We start from the raw sequence: 17,780 nt of genomic DNA on the forward strand, positions 1-17,780 counted from the left end.
ACTACTTTATTTCTTCCTTTTCTCTTTGGCCACAAACTGAAGTTTGTAAGCACGTTGTGACAGTATCTTCTTAGGTACTGAAGCCCAGGGGAACCTTCAGCAACAACTGTCTTCAGGTAATGGAGTAACTGCCATTAGTACCCAAGTGACAAAGGTGCTCAACAGTGCTACCATTTTGGATTAAGTATAGTACCAAGAGCGAGTTACATCTGTAATCAGCTGCCAACAATTCCTGGAGATGGGGGAAGAAAGGCGAAGTCAGCACATGAACAGTGAAGTTAAGCAGCATAGCTGTTCCCACCTTATAATGACTGAAGAAAAGCAGCTGCTACTTTTTACCACATCTGTTCACACATCCAGGTTTTGATATGCAGAGTTAAGCACGCCTGTCACATACTACAGGTCGGCATTACATAAAAGTGGGTGCAACCGTGCTAATACAAACGGCCTACAGGCTCCCTTGAAACATTTGAACTTGACTTGAGCATAGCCTTGGCTGCAACCGTTCCTAGCTTTGCAACAGAGCAGAACATAGTTATTTGCTCATTTTATAGCTAATATTTGTGTTGTATTCTATCTTGCTATTATTGTCAGCAACAGTAAAGAGATTAAAAATATAAAATTCTGTTTTTCCTAAAGGAATCAATAAGTATCTCAATAAGTATCTCAAATTCAAATACAAGTTTGTTTTTAATCTTATGGTATCACATCATGTATGCCAGCTGCCATGAAGCATTACAATTTTTCTCCCCAAGACAGAGCCATTTGTTGGGGGACAGATTAAGACAACTGTTTAGTATTCAATCATGATCACATTTAGAATCCACTTACATGCTGAAGAACTGCTGCCTCATTCTTCTCCTGAATCCATTTACCAATTACCAGTTATCAATGCTGATGACATCAATTTAGCAGAAGCTTGGGTTTGTCAGCCAATACAAGGGAGTTTCAAACAAGAACATTTGTTAATTTTTATTAATAAACTGTGTCATACTGCACACCTGTAATTGAGTTTCACCAACAAATACGCTGAAATGACTGAACCAAGGCATTGCTCTTCAGAGCGATGTCACTGTTTTAAGATTTCAGATGTACGCATCTGAAAAAAACCAGGTTGCAGAAATATAAGCAAACCTCAAAGCTCATGTCTCCTAAACCATACTTACTGACGCAAAACAGCCGATTGAGGTGAACTCCTTCTACGTTCGGCAACCTGCTACGCCATTGCTGCTAACAGCTTAAGTCTTCTACGACTGCCGAGTGATGGAGCAGTAATGAATCGCCTATATTTATCCTTTATGTACAGAGCTGTTTCACATGCTCCCAAAACCTTGAACGTTTGGCCTGTAATTCTTACACTTACAAACCAAGAATTCTAACAGTTAGATTTTTCACAGCCACATTCCTGGTTCTTGGAACTACTATGCCTTGTATCAGGGAGTACCGATTCAGCAAGTTCAAGCACAGCACAAGAGCACCAATTTGGTAAAAGTCAGTGACTAATTAGAATGAATCCCAACTACACAGCAAATCTAAACTGTTATATTTTAACAAGCAGTCCCAAAAACCAAGAACAATGCTTCTCAGGATTTAGCATAACAAGCCCTGCAGACAGAATGAAGAGGTTTCACTGTTCCCCTAGAAGTATCTGCAGGAATGAGTAGCTGAACAGCAAGGCAGGAAACAATCTCACATCGGACTTTTCCATCCACGTGAACTGGAGAGAAACCACAAGACACTTGGAACGGAATTCAACATAGCACTTAAAATATTAGACATCTACACATACAGATACTCCTATTAACCAGTGTATCTTGTGTAGCAAAGTATAGCTTAAGGCAAGGGACCGTTCATAATTAGGGTCTGTTAATGCAATCTTAAGACTCTATTTCTTCATATTATGGAAACCAGTTGTTGAATCTCAGACATCAGTGTTTCACAGCCTCTAATTATGAACACTTCCCGAGGCTTATAGTTTGTTACACGGACTCAGTTCCGTTTTGCCTCCAGAGACGGATGTTTTAAAACCCTTTTGGAAATTTGTTTTCCAATTCATTAGGCCACAACTTATGAACTCATTAGCCGTAATTCCTTACCTAGTTCAAAACACAAGTGAACATTGATCGCTATTTTGTGAGATATTTATGACATGCTATGTATTTTAGAAGTGACCCACAAGAGGAATGGCTGTATTAGTGACTCTTAACATATTTTCAGACATTTTAATGATGGAGAAGCCAGATATTTTCTTGCCACTAGGCTACATTTCCAAGATGACTTGAAAACCAATAGGTTGGGCATCAGCTTAAAGAAATAACACTAAGTGAGCCAAAAAGATGCATTTAGACTTATCACCATCTGAGAATAGTCAACTCAATTTCTTCATCTTCTTGAAGGGATGAAGATGCTAAGCCAGCAAACCAAGAAGGCTCCCATTCATACGTGTAGGTTAAATAAAAGTAGGGAAGGGGGAAACACCATGAACAATTTCCAAAGCCCTATCCATGTTGCAGCACATGCCAAAGCACAAACCTGATTTTTCTCCTTTGCAGGTCACCCTTAAATACATGTTACTGCTATCGAATGGCAATATGGATTTTTATCTAAGCACAAATCACTACAAAGTTTGGAGACAGCTATATATACACCAGATCAGCAGTAAATAACCACCTTCAGTAACCAAAAGACATTAAAATGCTTCAGAAAGTTTTCTTGAATTTCTTGCAGGTCAAGACTAAAACCTGATAAAAGCCTGATCACCCCCCCATTGAGACAATGGATCTTTTTAATTCTGATGAAGCACTATTAACCATCTGCCAAAATGCCTATAAAGGAACTATCCATGTGGAATTCTGCCACAGAGTAGATGTTGCACAACACCAAAAAAGGCTTTAAGCAGACCTTTTACAAAACTCATGTCACTAAGTCCACCCAGAACTTCAACTGTTAAGTTTAGAAACAAAGAGTCGGCCACAAGTAAGATGACAGACATCACTTGGCCACCTGAATTGTACATTACCTTTCTCTTTGACCAGGTCTTTCAGAGACTGCCACTTCACATCAAATGGAATATTTGTAATAAAAGCTCGGTATCTTTTAGCAGGGTTGGCATATGGCTCAAAGCGATTTCCTCCTCTTTTGACACTTTTCTCTTTTCTTTTTTCATTTTGGCTTGGCCGTTCACCTTCACTGCAAGCAAAGAAAGATATTCAGACACATTAACTACTCTGGCATTTGACCCAAATCATGCCACCTCCTAGAACATAGTTTTCATATTCTTAAAATTAAATCAAAACTCGCAAAGTTTAGTCTATTACTGTTATTTGCAGAACAACTATAGAACTGTACACCTTTATACACAGTTGGGACCCACAGTACTAGTGCTGCACAGCATATTGTAACAAAGACTTTCTAATAGCAGACGGCTTATAGTCATCAAGACCTACTGTTTTTCCCCACCTTCCTCCAACTAATTTAAGTCAAAAGTTTTCAGTTTTATAGGCTATCTTTAAAGTAGACCAAGCCTAACCTCATCTCCTCACAATGCTCCAGACCAAACACATCCAACCCTACTTATTTTTTTCTTAACACATGGAATTACTTAAACAACTTCAATAAAAATAATGCATTGACCCACCATATTTGTAGTTTTGCACTAGAAGAATCTTAACAAAATGATCCTGCATGTAAGCACTCAGGTCACTATGACTGCTAACAAACAACATTTTTCCCCCCTAATGAATATCATTTTTGGACAATGCCACTAATTCAGAGCCTCCGTGCCTTACAACAGATGTACCGGATGATTCTTTTAACTATATCAGAACACCAACTCTGACATGTCAGATTTGGAAAAGGAAAAATGAAGACTATTTCTCTAACAAGCTATGTGAGCATCAGGTCTTTCAGTATACAGACCTTTCATCAGGTGTATATATTGAACAGCAAGTGTTTAAAAAAATAGGATGATGAAAAACTTCAGCACGGCATGACTCCATTAACTGATATAACTAACTTCCATGTTTACAAGATGCAGAAATGCACCTTTACAAAGAATTAATGAGAAAACATTAACCACAGAAGCTGATAAAGTTTCTAAAAAAAATGTGCTGTACTTACATTGAGTTTTAGCTCAACTTAAGTAGACCTGTAAATTCCAAGCCCTGTCAGAAGTTAGTATTTGTATGAAAAATCCTAGCTCTGATATGAACCTACTTCATTAATACTATTCTTTCCTTTAGAATCATTTCAATCAGTGATATAACAGCCTGCAGTGAAAGTATGAGGATTTGTAAGAAGCTGCATATTTGAGTGGGTTCCTCATTTTTACTACATACTCATCTATGCTTTTTCAGCTATGAGCATTCAGCTACTTTATAGATACAGCTGTAACTGCAAGCAGAATTTGGCTCTACATATGCCCATCAGATATCATTCAGTCTCAAGGCCAAAGACAACATAGATTCTGCACATGAATAATATGCTGGAAGAAGAGCGTGCATGCGCATGCATAATTCTTTACTTATGTAAAGTATTTATTTCACCAAAAAAATGAAATGCTTAGACTTCTTCCTCATCAAGTTTTTTTTAAAATACTTCTTGAGTAACAAAGTCATTAAAAATCCCCCCCCCCCCAAAAAAAAAAACAAATTCAAATCAGGATGATCCTTTAAACACCATAACTTCTATTTAGCTGAAGAAATAACACATATACACATAAAACTGAACACTTGTAGTAAAAGCTACATCCAGTGCTCCAGTTTTCTATGGTTAATCCTCAAAACAGAATTGTTCAAGTTCCACCAAGGTAGAGCTGCTGTATAGGATGGTTCAAAGTCATGAGCTACAATGCAAACACCTTTGACAATCCTGCATTTAATGCTCCCAGATCAGCTTGCATACACCTCAAGTTTTGATACACCTTTAAAAAAATTCAGACAAGCCACAGTACCCACAATTAAAGGCAAGCTTTAGCCTAGAACATATTCCTATCATACTCAATGTAACAAAAATCCAGCCAAGTACAGGAAATCCAGAAGTGTCAGAGAAAATAGTTAAGCTGCAGTATTTTTCTTTTGTAGCATTTCAGACAACACTTCCGCAGTATCCCCCAACACACTGAAAGGACCAGAACGGGCAGGCAGAGGTCCACACAGACAGCTTAAAAGATATAGTCAGTAGGTATGAAGACAACTGAGCTTTTAGGTCTCTCTTCCCAGGGAGTTCTAGCTAGCAGGAGAGGTTGAGCTCCTCTCAATCCTGCATCATCTCCCCAAACACATCATTCCTGTCAGTATCACAAAGTTAGGAGAATAGGTGAGATAAAATTCCCAGAACAGGTTTCTCCATCCCAACAAGGAACAACTGTAAATAACTGTGACCCATTTATACCAAAAGCACATGAAGCTAAAACAAGATCTATAAAGAATAACGCATTTAAGTTACTACTTACTGAAAATATTTTCTCTACTTTGATTTTTTACCTTGGGTTAGAGAACTGAAATGCTCCAGCAAGTCTCAAGAAAAATTCTGTTTGTGATAAGTGTGTGGAAGGAGGAACTGAAAGGGGAGCTCTTGTTTTCTCCCAAGAAATGGACTACTACACACAGTACTCTTCAAGATATATTTCAGAAACATGCCACTTATACCCAGAGAAAGTGGGCCACAAGTCAATAAATACAGCAAGAATCCAAATACATTATACATAGACTCCCCCCCGCCCAGAACACTGGAAGTATGCTCACATGAACACTGACATTATCAGTGTAGACATGTTAGCTCTGCTACATAGAGCTTGATGTTAGATACAGAACTGAATCTAGAAAAAATGGCAACCCCCCTGGAGAAAACCCAAACACCTAGAGGGTCAGGAAAAGGTCTGCCTCCTGAACCAGAACAAATTCAAAATCTTTATTTATACTTTCAGGAATGAATCTTCACCTCATACAAGACAAACTGTTGTAGTCATATTATCCGGAGCTGCAGGATCTGCTATAGTTGACAAGATCAAGCTTTGGTGTGCAATCAAGGTGTAACCACAATCCAACGTTTCATGTGAAACTAAGCCTACAAATACACCCGGTAGAGACAGATGAAAGAAACTTTTCAAGCTAAGGTACCATATTCGCCTCTTCACCATACCTCTATTATCTCCTATCAGCTACACACCAGTTAGCCGGCCTCAATTATTCATATCTTGTCAGCTCTTGGTTGGACAGCAGATATGCAACATGTCTGGGCATAAGTCTTCAGCAGCTTGAAATGCAGCTGACATACAACTATGTAACATGCCTCAAGAACACCAGTTAAACAAATCTGACCTCAAGTCCAAGATTGCTCACAGAACATCAGGTTCAAAATGCTAATTCTTATCTTCAAGGCCCAGGGTCAAAAAGCAACTGAAAAATTGCTGCTCATTGCATAGATTTCATATTAAAAAAAGTTTCTCTGAGAATGAAACTTCCCAAAATGAGATTAATATCCATCCATGCAAGTTACATGCAGTTCAAGCTTTTCTTGTTTATGACCTCCACATTTACAGGCCAGTAATTGTAAGCTCTGAAGCTTCTTTAAAAAAAAAAAAAAAAAGTTCTATAACATTTTCCTTACAACAGGCACGTAACCCCTAGCTAGTGCCTGGCATCAACTTCAGGCCAGCTCTTGCCCATGAGGCACTTGAATCAGATGTCTTCCTAACCCACACCACTGGGACATCATTAACCATAGAAGAGAAGCACACTTTGATCCAGACTCTGCAGCAGTGAGAGAAGATCACTGCCTGAGCAGAGCCTAATTATTATCACCCGTCTGCTAAGGCTAGGACAAAAAGTAATTAACTTAAGACATCAAAACCCAATCCTCTGGCACTAGCTGTATCTCTAGAGGTGCACTTCAACCGTACCCTAAGGCTTGCGCGGTGCACATAGCGCCAGGACGGGGTACTAGCTACTTCCACACCCCGGCCTCAGGCCAAGAGCGCTCCCAGAGGCGCCTCCCCGGGGCGGCTCCGTGCCCGCCGATCTCCGCGCCGCCAGCTGGGCCGCCATGGCAGGCGGCGCGGCGGGTAGGCCCTGCGCGGGCTCCCAGTGCCCGCGCGGAAGCGAGCAGCGCCACGATGCTACCGACAGGCCTGCGCGCCCGAGGCCCGCGCGGCGGCGGTGCCGCGGCGAGCCCCAGTGCCGTCGGGCGGGGGCGGCGGGCTGCCCGCCTGCCCCGGGCCTGCCCGCGGCACGGGGAGGCCGCGCGCGGGACGGCGGGCCCAGGCGGGAGCGCGGCCCGGCAGCAGCCGCCTCACCTTTTGACGGGCGCGTCCCCAGCACTGCCTGCCCCGTTGGGCGGCGGCGGCGGTGGCGGCGCTGCTGCTGCCGCCGCCGCCGCCGCGGCTGCCGCCGGCTCCTCCATTTTGCCGCCAGCGCTCTCCGCAGCCGCCGCTACTGCCGCTGTCGCCGCCATTTTCCCAGCGCTGCGCCTTTGTGTGAGGAGAGCCCGCCCCGCGCGCTAGCCGCGCAAGGCACGCTGGGAGGGGAGCGGAGCGGGCGGAGCCGGAGGGGGCGGGGCTTGAGGGGGGCGGGCTGCAGGCGTTGCGGCTTCCTGCGCGTGCGCAGTGCGGCGCGCGGGGCCGCCTCATGGGCCGCCTCGCCTCGTGGCGCCCGAGCGGGTCTGAGGCGCCGGGGCTGCGCCGAGGGGGCTGCTGGTGCCCGGTACCCGCCGGGGCCCGGAAACGTGGATCTGAGCCTCCGCGGCTGCCTGCGCCGTGCCTGCGCGGCAGAAGGGCTGCTGGGGGCCGTGTGTGCCCTGCTGCCGTGGGCTGCCCGCCAGAGAGGCCCCACAGGCTTCGCAGCCTTTCTAGAGCCAGCAAACGCAGCTCCTTCACGGCCCGCGTCGGTCGTGTCTCCCATTCCCCATCCTCCTTGCGCTCACGCTTAGCGGCCTGCGTCGGCGCCCTGAGCTCCTCCAGCTCTTCCTGTTCATCTCTGGGCCACGGCTGCTCGCGGGCCTGTTCTGCCACTGAAGGCCTTGCTGTGTGTGTTCAGCTCTTCTGCCTGCGCACTGATGCTCTCCTTTGCCAGAGCAGCACCTTGCATTCGGCAGTGGCTCAGTCGCGCTCTCTTAGCTTTTGGGATAGCTCCAGCTCCGTTGCTCCAGCAGAGCAATGTCTTCTTGCTAATGCTATCCTGCAGGGAACAGCCTCTCAGCCACAGTTACACACGCACAACCGCCACGCTGATGAAAATAGCGAGCTGAAAAGCCTCGGGGTCAGGGGAGCAGGGACTCATAACAACCTTTCGGTATCCATGAAGACGTCATCAAGAAGACAGCGGAGCTCTTAGCAAAGGGGAGAGGGGGGCGCATTTCCTAGTGCAAAAATCTGCTTGCAAACGCCAAGTAAAGGCGGTGAGTAACTCTTCCCAGCTGGAGAAACCAGCCTGTGCCTTACAACCTCGTAGCTTCCCTTCCTATAGGGGTTGTGAGTTCTGATAGGCAGAAGTCAGTTTCAAGTGCGGGCGAGGTGTAACGTCTGCATTCGTGGGTGCTGTTGGCGGATCTGAAAAAATCTGATTCTTCCTGCATTCGCTTTGTTTTCTTCATCTTTGCAAGTCATTGCTGTTAAAGAAGAAACGGTCTTTTTTAGGGACCTAGGGCCTAACTCTAAGGGCACTGAAACGAGCTGCTGGGGAACGTGTACCGAGTACCACCTTTGCTGAGGGTTACGTTGGCTTTGTCTTATTTGTTCCATGTGATTCAAAAACTCTCTTTCCCCAGCAAAATCAGCGAAGAGACTGGATTTTTTTATGTTCCACAAGTACAAGCTTAGAAAAATAAAACACAATTCCCTCTCAACTGATTTTTTGGGTTTTTTTTACTTTTTGTAATTGAAAGAATCTTTGGAAGGGGTGAGAAAGGGAGAAGCATGAGTGTTTAAAAATGCAGCTGCAGGGACGCTTTTGGTCCTCCTGCTTCCTCCACAGGGGCTCCCCAGATACTAGTGGTCACTTGGGACCAATCTAGCTGGGGAGAACAGCACCATCCCCAGCTCAGCAGCTCCCAGGTGCAGGGTTGTGCGGGATATGAGGTCTCTGCTCTGGGTGCCGGATCCAGCCGAGGGCAGAGGTCCTGCCCCCACACCAGTCTGCAGGAACAGACTCAGCAAGCCCTGCTGGGGCTCTGCACCCCAGATCGTCCTTGGCACAAGCTGCAGAGCACTGTGTCCCGGGAGCCTGGATCAGCCTCTCCTGACCCAACCAGTTTGCAGCTCTCGCATCCTGCAGCCTCGGATGTAGCACTTGGCAGGACTCGGACCAAGACTCCGAGGAGCTCCTCAGGATGGTGGCAAGGCCTTGGTGTATGGTCCTGCAGCTCTCAGCACCAGCAAGCAGACTCCTGGAGCAAAGTGCCAGGCAGGACTGGCTGGCACAAGGGTGGATCCTGCTCAGACGATTCACTGGAGCAATGCCAGCAGCACGGAGGGGGGAAGATCCCCTTGTGGAGCATCCACTAGGACCACAGCCTGCAGCACTGGGAGGCCAGGCCAGGCCAGGTCGGTCTGGTGTAGCCCCCTGGCCTCTCCCTGGAGGGGCTGCAAGGACCCCCTTGGCCCAGACCTCACCATCACCCTCGCTTCCTTGCTTGGCCCACGCCAAGAGAAACCTGCGCTCAAATCACAGCAAGCCTTGGTTTTGCCCAGCTTTGGCTCAAGCATAAAGCCTTTCGCCAGCTCTCCCAGGGGCAAGGCCAGGAAAGCTGCTCACCAGGCCCAGGGAACCCAGCAGTGGGGCACCTTAGCAGGGAGACAGCCCCAGCCCTTCGGGCCCTCCCATCTTCTCCAGTAACAACACAACAACCCAAAGCTTGTCTCACTTTTATTTACATAATTGCACGGCCCGTTTCCTCATGACACTGGAATGTGGCGGGTCAGAGACACTGATTTCCCACATCCACCAGAGCAGAGCATCTCCGCTGGGAAGGAGAAGGCTCAAAGAGTCGTTATCAGCTGTTGCAGGGGCACATGCAACAACTCCAATTATTGGCAACTATGATAAAGACAACGAAGCAGAGAGTGAAGCCACAGCCCTGCAGCAGCACAAGGCCAGGACCCATCTGCCCCAGCCAGGGACATCTGGCTTTCACAGTTGCATATTTGGATTGACATCAGGTTTCCCAAGGTTTCCCAGCTGAAACACTGGCTCCATTAACTCATTACTATGGGAACGCAGTGTGGGAATGCACATCCTCAGATACCTGCCAGAACTAGATGCGTCAGAAGACCAAGCTCCTAGGAGGCAGCCAGGGCTGGGAAGGTTTAACTAGACCCCAACATTTTTGTTGCAGTGGAAATATCCTGGCGTCATGAGTGTTGGTGGGGAAGGGCTGAATCAGGGGGGGACAAAGCACCAGGCGCAGAGCGGCAGTGCAGCGCTCACTGCCAAGAGAAGGGGTTTGGGGAGGGAGGCAGCACCCACGCGGGAGCTGCGGTGCCTGCAGGCAGGGCTGAGCCCCTCCAGCGGCACAGTCGGCACAGCCGGGGAGCAGAGGAGCCACCGCACGGCCCCAGCACACAGGCAAACCTTTGCAGACTGGGGAGCAGCAGGCTGGAACTGTTAGGAGCAGGAAGAGCTACTCTGCAAAAGCTGATCTGAAATGCGTGCTCGTAGGATGTTACTGCTGTGCAGTGACCACGACTGCAGCTGGACTGAAGAGGCTTCTCTCTACTGTAAGCCTCCAGGAGAAAGGGGGCCAAGTCATCCCAAATTACAGAGAAAAAGAAGGAAAGGAAAGAAAGGAAGGTGCCCACAGGCAAGTGGTAAAAGGGAAGAGACCAGACCTTTCCAGGAGCCTGGCAGAGAGAAGGGAGCAGCTATGGCAGAAAATGTTTGTCCCCGTGATCAAACACGTGGTCTGACCCTTGTGCTCAGAGCAGAGAGCAAACTGGACCAGCATCTGCAAGCCCAAGGCTGGGCAGACAGAGGTTGCTGCAAAATGTGCTGGGATGTCACCGAGTCACACAAATAAGCCTGGGACATGAGAGAGAGGAGGAAAGTGGACACAGGCCCTGGGGTTGGAGCAATCCTCCTGGGGAGACAGGACACTGGCCACTGCTGCTCATGCCCACCTGGGGCTTCCAGTGTAGGGTCAGGCAGGAAAAAAAAATAAAAAAAAATAAAAATCAGGGAATAGAGAACATCTAAGGAAAAGCATCCAGCTTTGCAGCTAGAGAGGCGCAGGAATAGCATGTGGTGCTTTGAATTCAAGAAGCTACAGGTCTCAATCTAACAGGCCACCAGACTGATCCACCTGCATTCAAGCAAAGGGAGCGGAGGAAGATGGTGCACAGCCATCGCCCACCCCAAGGACAGGGGCACCGTTGGAGGCCGCCTTCTCCCTGCTATCTACCCTCACCAGCGCATGAGTCTGAGCCGAGGCTCGTGTCAAGCAGCAGCACATAACACTGGAGCACTCAGCAGGGCAGCGCCAACGCAGGCGTCCTTACGGCCCGCTCTGCTAGCGGGGCTCTGGAGAGCGCAGCACCAAACGCGGGCATTGTCTGGCACGGCGGGGAAGCGGTGGAGAGGCAGGGACAAAAGCCAAAGTCAGGAAGAGGGAGAGACTCTACACTAGGTGCTAAAGACCTTTGGCAGATCAGCCCCGCCAAGACAGAGGGGTTTCTTAACTAGGTGGATGGAGGAGGAAGAGGAGCGCTGGCCCTGCAGGAGAAGGGACTCAGAGCCTGTTCTCCTCCAGGAACTAGTGGCCTTGGGGCATTTCTCTAGTGGACACAGATAACAGGCAGGCAGCGATTTCAGGGATGAACTAAACCATAGCAGCTCCTCTGGCTTTTGCCAAGGAATGTGCAAGTAAAACGCAGAGAGGCAGCCGAGGCTGCCTGCGTCCTGCTGAGTGACTGCAGAGTACGGCCTGCCCTAGTAAGGTACGTGTGTAACTGAGCAACGAGAGGTCCAGCCTCAAGACAGTGAAAGGATATCAGCAAACAGACACTCCAACTCTCACCTCTTGGGGTCAGAAAAGGTCCTTTCCAAGCGTTTTAACAGCAAAAGGCAATGGTGAGTTTAGCTAGTACAAGCCATCACTTCCCACCCACGGATCCTCCATCTACCTTTGCTAGGAGGACGTTCATACAAGAGCTGAGCGCATCCGCGTCCTGGGGATGAGCGGGATCTGGGAAGAAAGTGTTTTGTGAGATCACATCTGCACAGTAGAAGATTTTCTCATTCGAAACTTCTTTTGAAATTCTCAAAATTACAGTATTTTACAATACAAAATGTCTCCATTCAGTATTATGTCATTTTACTCCTTCTGGGATTATAATAATTATTAAAAACACACAGCTTCCTAGAAAGGACAGAAACACCACAAAAGAGACCAAAGAGCAACGGGAAAGGCTGCTGCAATATTATCAAAACCCATTTAGTGCAAAGGAGAAGGGGACTTTCAAGAACAGTCAATGAAAAGTGTTCTTTAAATGCTCACTTGGAGAAAAGGCATAGATTTAACCTCTGAATGAGATCAGGCTGCCAGCTTCTATACTGAAGCTTAGAACATCAACACAAAAGGACTGAAACACAATATGCATGGCCATTAAAAAATAATATTATATATAGATATACATATATAGAGGGAGAGATTTTCCACATACGGTATTTAGTTATAGGAAAGTGTCCCTGCAGACAGGCACATTCGCCATCTGGCTCTTTTGGGCCGTTTCACACGACAGACTTTTATCATCTGTCTGTTTGCTGTAGCATAAAGTACGTGCTAACTGCAAAGTCCCTTTGGGTGGGATGATTGTTTCCTAGTGCCTCCACAGCTATCAAGTTGCCGGCACACGCATGGAGACCTGAACCTCTTTTCTGTCGCCAGCCCCGAAGGGCTGCCCCTGCTCCGGCCGTAGGTGCAGCCTCGCGGCACGGCAGGCAGCGGCCGAGGGATGGCTCAGACGGTGGTTTCATCCGCGGTCTTCTTCATGAGCTTGGCGGAGAGCAGGGAGTGGGGCATGGGGTGAGGGCTCCGCGAGGCTGGGATCATCAAGCGGACTTTCTGGTTGGTCCTTCGCCACTCCGAGTACAGCTGGCAATGGTAGCGGAACGAAACCTGGTGGGCAACAACGCATCAGCCTGGTTACCGTATTCCCGGTAGAAATGCCGGAGCCCATAGGGGGCTGGCGAGACACCAGCCACCCCATTCCCCCTGTTCACGCTTTCTAGTTATTCCACCACCACCCCAAGCAAAGGAGGCAGCATTAACCCCCAAACGGTTTGAGGTGCTCCGTGTCCCAAGCCGTTGATGAGAAATCCATCTCCTGGTGACACTGGACTGGGACAGCCAAAGGGGCTTCCTGGGCAGCACCAGGACAGAGAGCCAGAGTTTGCTCAGCTGGATTTGGGAAACAAACCACAGAGATGTGGCGAGGAGGAACCACAACTGGCTCCTTCACCCCAGACACAGGCTGAAGCAAGCACCAGGGCTGGACTAAACCAGGGGTTCTCAACGGCATCAGCCTAGAAGTGGCTGAATCCAACCAAACTCCTCCAGCCTCACAGATCCCAGTGGATCTTACGCACCCTCTGCAGAAACCTTCTCTCCTTGGTCTGCAACAGCAGAACTTTGGTTGATCTTTTAGCATCACTTCTGAAAATGCTCTTGCTCGGGAGATGGCTATTTCTACAGAGTCCACCAGAGGGAGACAGGAGAGGATGCCAAGGCTGCACAGGACCTGCAACAGCCCGGCCCAGAGGCAGGAGCTGGCCGTGCAGTTTCAGAGCAGCCCTGCAAGAGGGAGCTTTGAGCTTGGCTTCCCCAGCCGGCCGGGCTCCTTGCTTTGCCCCGTTGCAATCCTTAACACCACTACGGATTTTCTCCCAGCTCCTGCTGCTTCCTTAGCTTTGATATTACACGTCTCTAGAAATTTTTGAGGAATAAAAGGAACAAAAAGAGCATATATTTTCCTTGCATTTTTTTTCCCTCAAAATTGTGAGGAAGAAAGTTAAATACTTAATCCAGTCAGTCACTCATCAAAGCCAAAGATTCTTGTTGTGTAAAAGTAAAGGAAACGTGTCATTTAGCTGGTATACCTGACAAAGAGAAAGTCAGTACTCCTAATACTTTTGGATAGTACTCACATCTGCTAGCAGAGATGGAGCTGGGCGGCACATGGGGTAATTTAGCCTATTCATGTGTACGCGCCCATCTTTTTCTAATATAGAGATACAACTGTGGAAATAATGTTATTTGCTTATAAAGGAGAAGCAGATGCATCTTGTAGCGTTGCTGCAGCATTCAGAGACAGCAAGGAACGGAGAACTAATAACGCGAAACTCGAGGAAAGCTCCTGCTCTATGGGAAGGAGCAGCAGCCCTGACCACAGCACCTCCCGCAAACCTCCCGCTGGGGTTCTCGCCACGGCACATCACCACGAACCCGCGCAGCAGCCCTCCGCGCTGCCCAGCCCGCAGCGGCACAGAGGTATCGCAATAAGTCTGAATAACAGGGCTCCAGACCCGTCCCAGGACGGAGAGGACGGAAGCATTTCCTCTGAAGGTTTCCAATTTTAGCTCGGCTTTCTACAGAAACGAAGCTTATGCAACCGTGCGTCAGAGCGAGCACACGCAGCGCCGGGGTTCTCCCTTGACAGCTCCCCAGTGCAACGCAGTCGCTGCCCGTTTTGATGGCAGCAGAGATCACACGCGCTCAGTGCATCGGCTGCTACCCACACGCCTCCCCCACCGAAGGGGAGGCTGCAGCACCAGCTCGCCCTTCGCCAGAGCCCATGGGGAAGAGTTGCAAGGAACATCCAAACCCCAGGAAAAGCTCAGTTTCTCCGAGATCAGAGCACGAGGTGGCAGGGAACCGGGCTGTGGCTGGGCTGCCCACAGCATGGCCAGCTTTTCCGGGCCCCACTCTTTCTCCTCTGGCCACTGTGCCTCTTCCCTTCCCAAGATGGTGCTTCCCAGCAAGCAGCCAGAAAAGGGCACCAAGAGGGTGTGAGCACATGCAGGGCTTAGAAGAAGGAGAGTCGAAATGAAAATCCAAACCCATGCAACAGAGCATGAAAGAACTGGGTGGGATCAGGAGAAAGTCCCCGGCCTGGGAGCCTCCGGAGAGAACAGGAGCAGCTCGGCTGGGGGAGCCTGGAGGGGCTCCGGGAGCAGCGGGGCAGGGAGCTGCTCCCCAGCCCAGCCGCTCCTCTGGGCTCTCAGCTGGGAGAGCTCCCGGACTACGCAACAAATTCTGCTTTCCTGCTCTTATGGCCCTGCTCCAGGCTGCAGGCTCCTGGCTGCCTAACTCAGCATGTCCGAAGGGACGCAAAGCCCGGTGTCTGCGGGAAGCCCTTTCCCAGCACAGATCAGTTAAACATCCAGACAGAATCAAGTGCCGATTTCCGCTAACTGTGAAAGAAGAAACTGCGTTTCTTCTCTTACTTTAAAATAGGAACAGGCACAGCAGCTGGATTGCTGCCTGCCCCCAGCACCAGGGCTTTCCACCTGGTCTCAGCCACGCTCGGGCCTGTCTGCGCCTGGATACATCACAGCCCGGGGAACACGGCTCCCGTGTCAATCTGGAAAGCAGATGATCGGGAAGTGGTTTCTCATTCTCAGTCATAGCCAGCAGCTCATTTTCAAGCAACAGCTTTAGCAGCTCCCGTTTAAAGATAATTAAATGGACATTCAAGGAAAAGAGCCAGAGCTTTGCTCAGGAGGGGAGTCAGAGAAATGGCTGGCTGCACCGAAGCGGCGTGAGCCAGTACTCCGACCTCCCTTTTTAATAGAGCAAGGCCCTGGGCAGCGGAGAGCGACGCTCTCTTTGCACACTCACCAATGTCCAAAGGACGTAGATTGTAAAAAGTGCTATAGTTAGTGCTATGAGTCCAATGGCCTCCAGCCGGCTGTTGAACTGCAAATGATCCTGGGCTCCCCGAAGACACAGCCAGCCTGAGATCGCCGCCAGCGGAGTAATGAACAGGAAACACACCATGTCACAGAACAGGGTCCTCTTCTCATTGCGGGGACCAGGATCCTTCAGCCACTGCAGGAAGGAAAGGAGAAAGGGCATTAGTCAGCGCTGTGCCGGCAAAGCAGGACAAAGCTCTCACGTGCTCTCTGCAGTCTGTAACGTGCCTGGTGGATACACTTAACTTGCATAAACCTTCATCAGAATAGGGCTAGAAAAGCTCCAAGTGTATTTTTAACACCAAACAGGGGAAAGGGAAAAGACAACTGAAGAATGTGTGTAGGGGAAGGCACCAGTAAATACAGGAGCAGCCTGGGCTCTTCCCTAGAGGAGCAAAGCCCAGCACAAGCTAGCAGACAGAGCGGGTTTAGTTTAGTGAAGTTTGGTCTAGTAAAGCTCTGACAGGTCTTGGACTGAGCTTCAACAGAAACATATCCGTGTCTCTACAGCTAGTGTATGGACTTCAGGAAACAGGGGGCTTCAGGGTCCATGGCCAGGTCAAGCCACCAGGCCAGCTGCCCCAAATCCAGCATTCTGGTTCCTTCTGGAAAACCCCAGCATTTTAGGCTTTCACTCCTTATTTAAATCAAAATCGAATCTGAAAGACCCGGATTCTCCTGTGAGACTGTGCAAGGAGACAGTTGTGCAGATGGAGCGCTGTCAAGGGCACTGCACTGTCCTCAGGGACCATGGGAGCTGATGCAGCGCTGCTCCCCAGGGAGCCCAGCACCCACTCGATGCCACCAGTGGGAAATGCAAACACCCACATACTCAGTATTTTCACTGAGTTGATGACAGGGAGGAAAAAAAAAGCATATCACTTTAGCAACTAAGAAATGAAGACTGCAGGAAAAAAAATATATCAAGAAAAGCAAAAAGAAGGTGAATAACTAACAACAGGCTTTGCACCTGAGCAGGCAAAGCGGGACGGCAGCCAGGGGGGCTGTGGAGCGTAGCCCTGGCAGAGAAAGGTAACACAAACCCACTTGCTTTTACAGAACAACCTGTGCCCAAATCTGCATCTTCAGATGCAAAAGATCCCAACTCCCAGGGAAAGGCTTCAACCATTTCTAAAGAAAAAGCAGCATGACTGTCAGGCCAGGAGGGACACAGAGCTCGCCTTGCTGGCGAGAAGATCCCCTGTTGCTTTCTCGCAGATCTCAGCGGACTACAGGTGACCACGAAGGGACAAGCCATGATCACAGACACAGCTGTTGAAACCGCCACCTTTATGTCTGCAAAACCCCGAGGACCTTTCCACTGCTGGTGGCCATCCACAGGCCACAACGTTACAGGCCCTCAGGGCAGAAGAGACCTGCCAGCAACAGGACAGAGCTGATTCTGGTGTGTGTCCCCTCATTTTTCAGGCTTGCTTGCTTTCCTCCCGTGCACTAAGTGATCCATCACGGTGGAGGTTACTGCACTTTTGCTCTGCGTTACCAGGAAGCTTTGCAAGTGCTTCTTCCTTGCAGCGCTCACAAATTAGCAGGTTGCAGAACAAATGCGGCTCTGTTGCAACAGGTTTCCCCTCCCCTCGACAGACAACAACCTCTAAACATCCGCTTCTTTTAGGACTCCTCATCCGCTTCCAACGTTGGTTCGTTTTTAACTTTAGGCACTTAACTTTGACAACAGCAGTTGTTCTGCTTTTCCTGGGATTATGCTATTTTCAACCTTTCCTTTCTTTCTGTAGGAAAGCAAGCAGCTCTAGTTCCTACCAGTTCCACAGAGTCGCTACAGTGCATTTTTCCTGGGAATTTTATATGCTGGGCTGCTGGATCCTTCCCTGTTTCATGCACCAGGGCTTCTGGGCTTGT

The 17,780-nt window shown here is 48.8% G+C and overlaps 2 protein-coding genes across 4 annotated transcripts in view; both read right to left on the reverse strand.

Moving 5' to 3' along the window:
- HNRNPM (heterogeneous nuclear ribonucleoprotein M) overlaps positions 1–7,474 on the reverse strand; it is a 28,386-nt gene extending 20,912 nt beyond the window's left edge. The window contains exons 1-2 of the mRNA XM_067312811.1: positions 7,295–7,474; positions 3,020–3,189 (exon numbers count right to left, since the gene is read on the reverse strand). Of these exons, the coding sequence (XP_067168912.1) occupies positions 3,020–3,189; positions 7,295–7,452 (328 nt within the window). The 5' untranslated portion in view covers positions 7,453–7,474. The remainder of the gene's footprint in view (positions 1–3,019; positions 3,190–7,294) is intronic.
- A 4,743-nt stretch (positions 7,475–12,217) lies between these two features.
- Positions 12,218–17,780, reverse strand: part of MARCHF2 (membrane associated ring-CH-type finger 2) — a 34,693-nt gene continuing 29,130 nt past the window's right edge. For all 3 annotated transcript variants that reach the window (XM_067312803.1, XM_067312805.1, XM_067312804.1), the window contains 2 exons: positions 15,829–16,038; positions 12,218–13,107 (listed from right to left, as the gene is read on the reverse strand). In XM_067312803.1, coding sequence (XP_067168904.1) covers positions 12,949–13,107; positions 15,829–16,038 — 369 coding nt within the window. In that variant the 3' untranslated portion in view covers positions 12,218–12,948. The remainder of the gene's footprint in view (positions 13,108–15,828; positions 16,039–17,780) is intronic.

The sequence above is a fragment of the Apteryx mantelli genome, chromosome 30, assembly GCF_036417845.1.
Source record: "Apteryx mantelli isolate bAptMan1 chromosome 30, bAptMan1.hap1, whole genome shotgun sequence".
In the NCBI taxonomy this organism is placed as follows: domain Eukaryota; kingdom Metazoa; phylum Chordata; class Aves; order Apterygiformes; family Apterygidae; genus Apteryx; species Apteryx mantelli.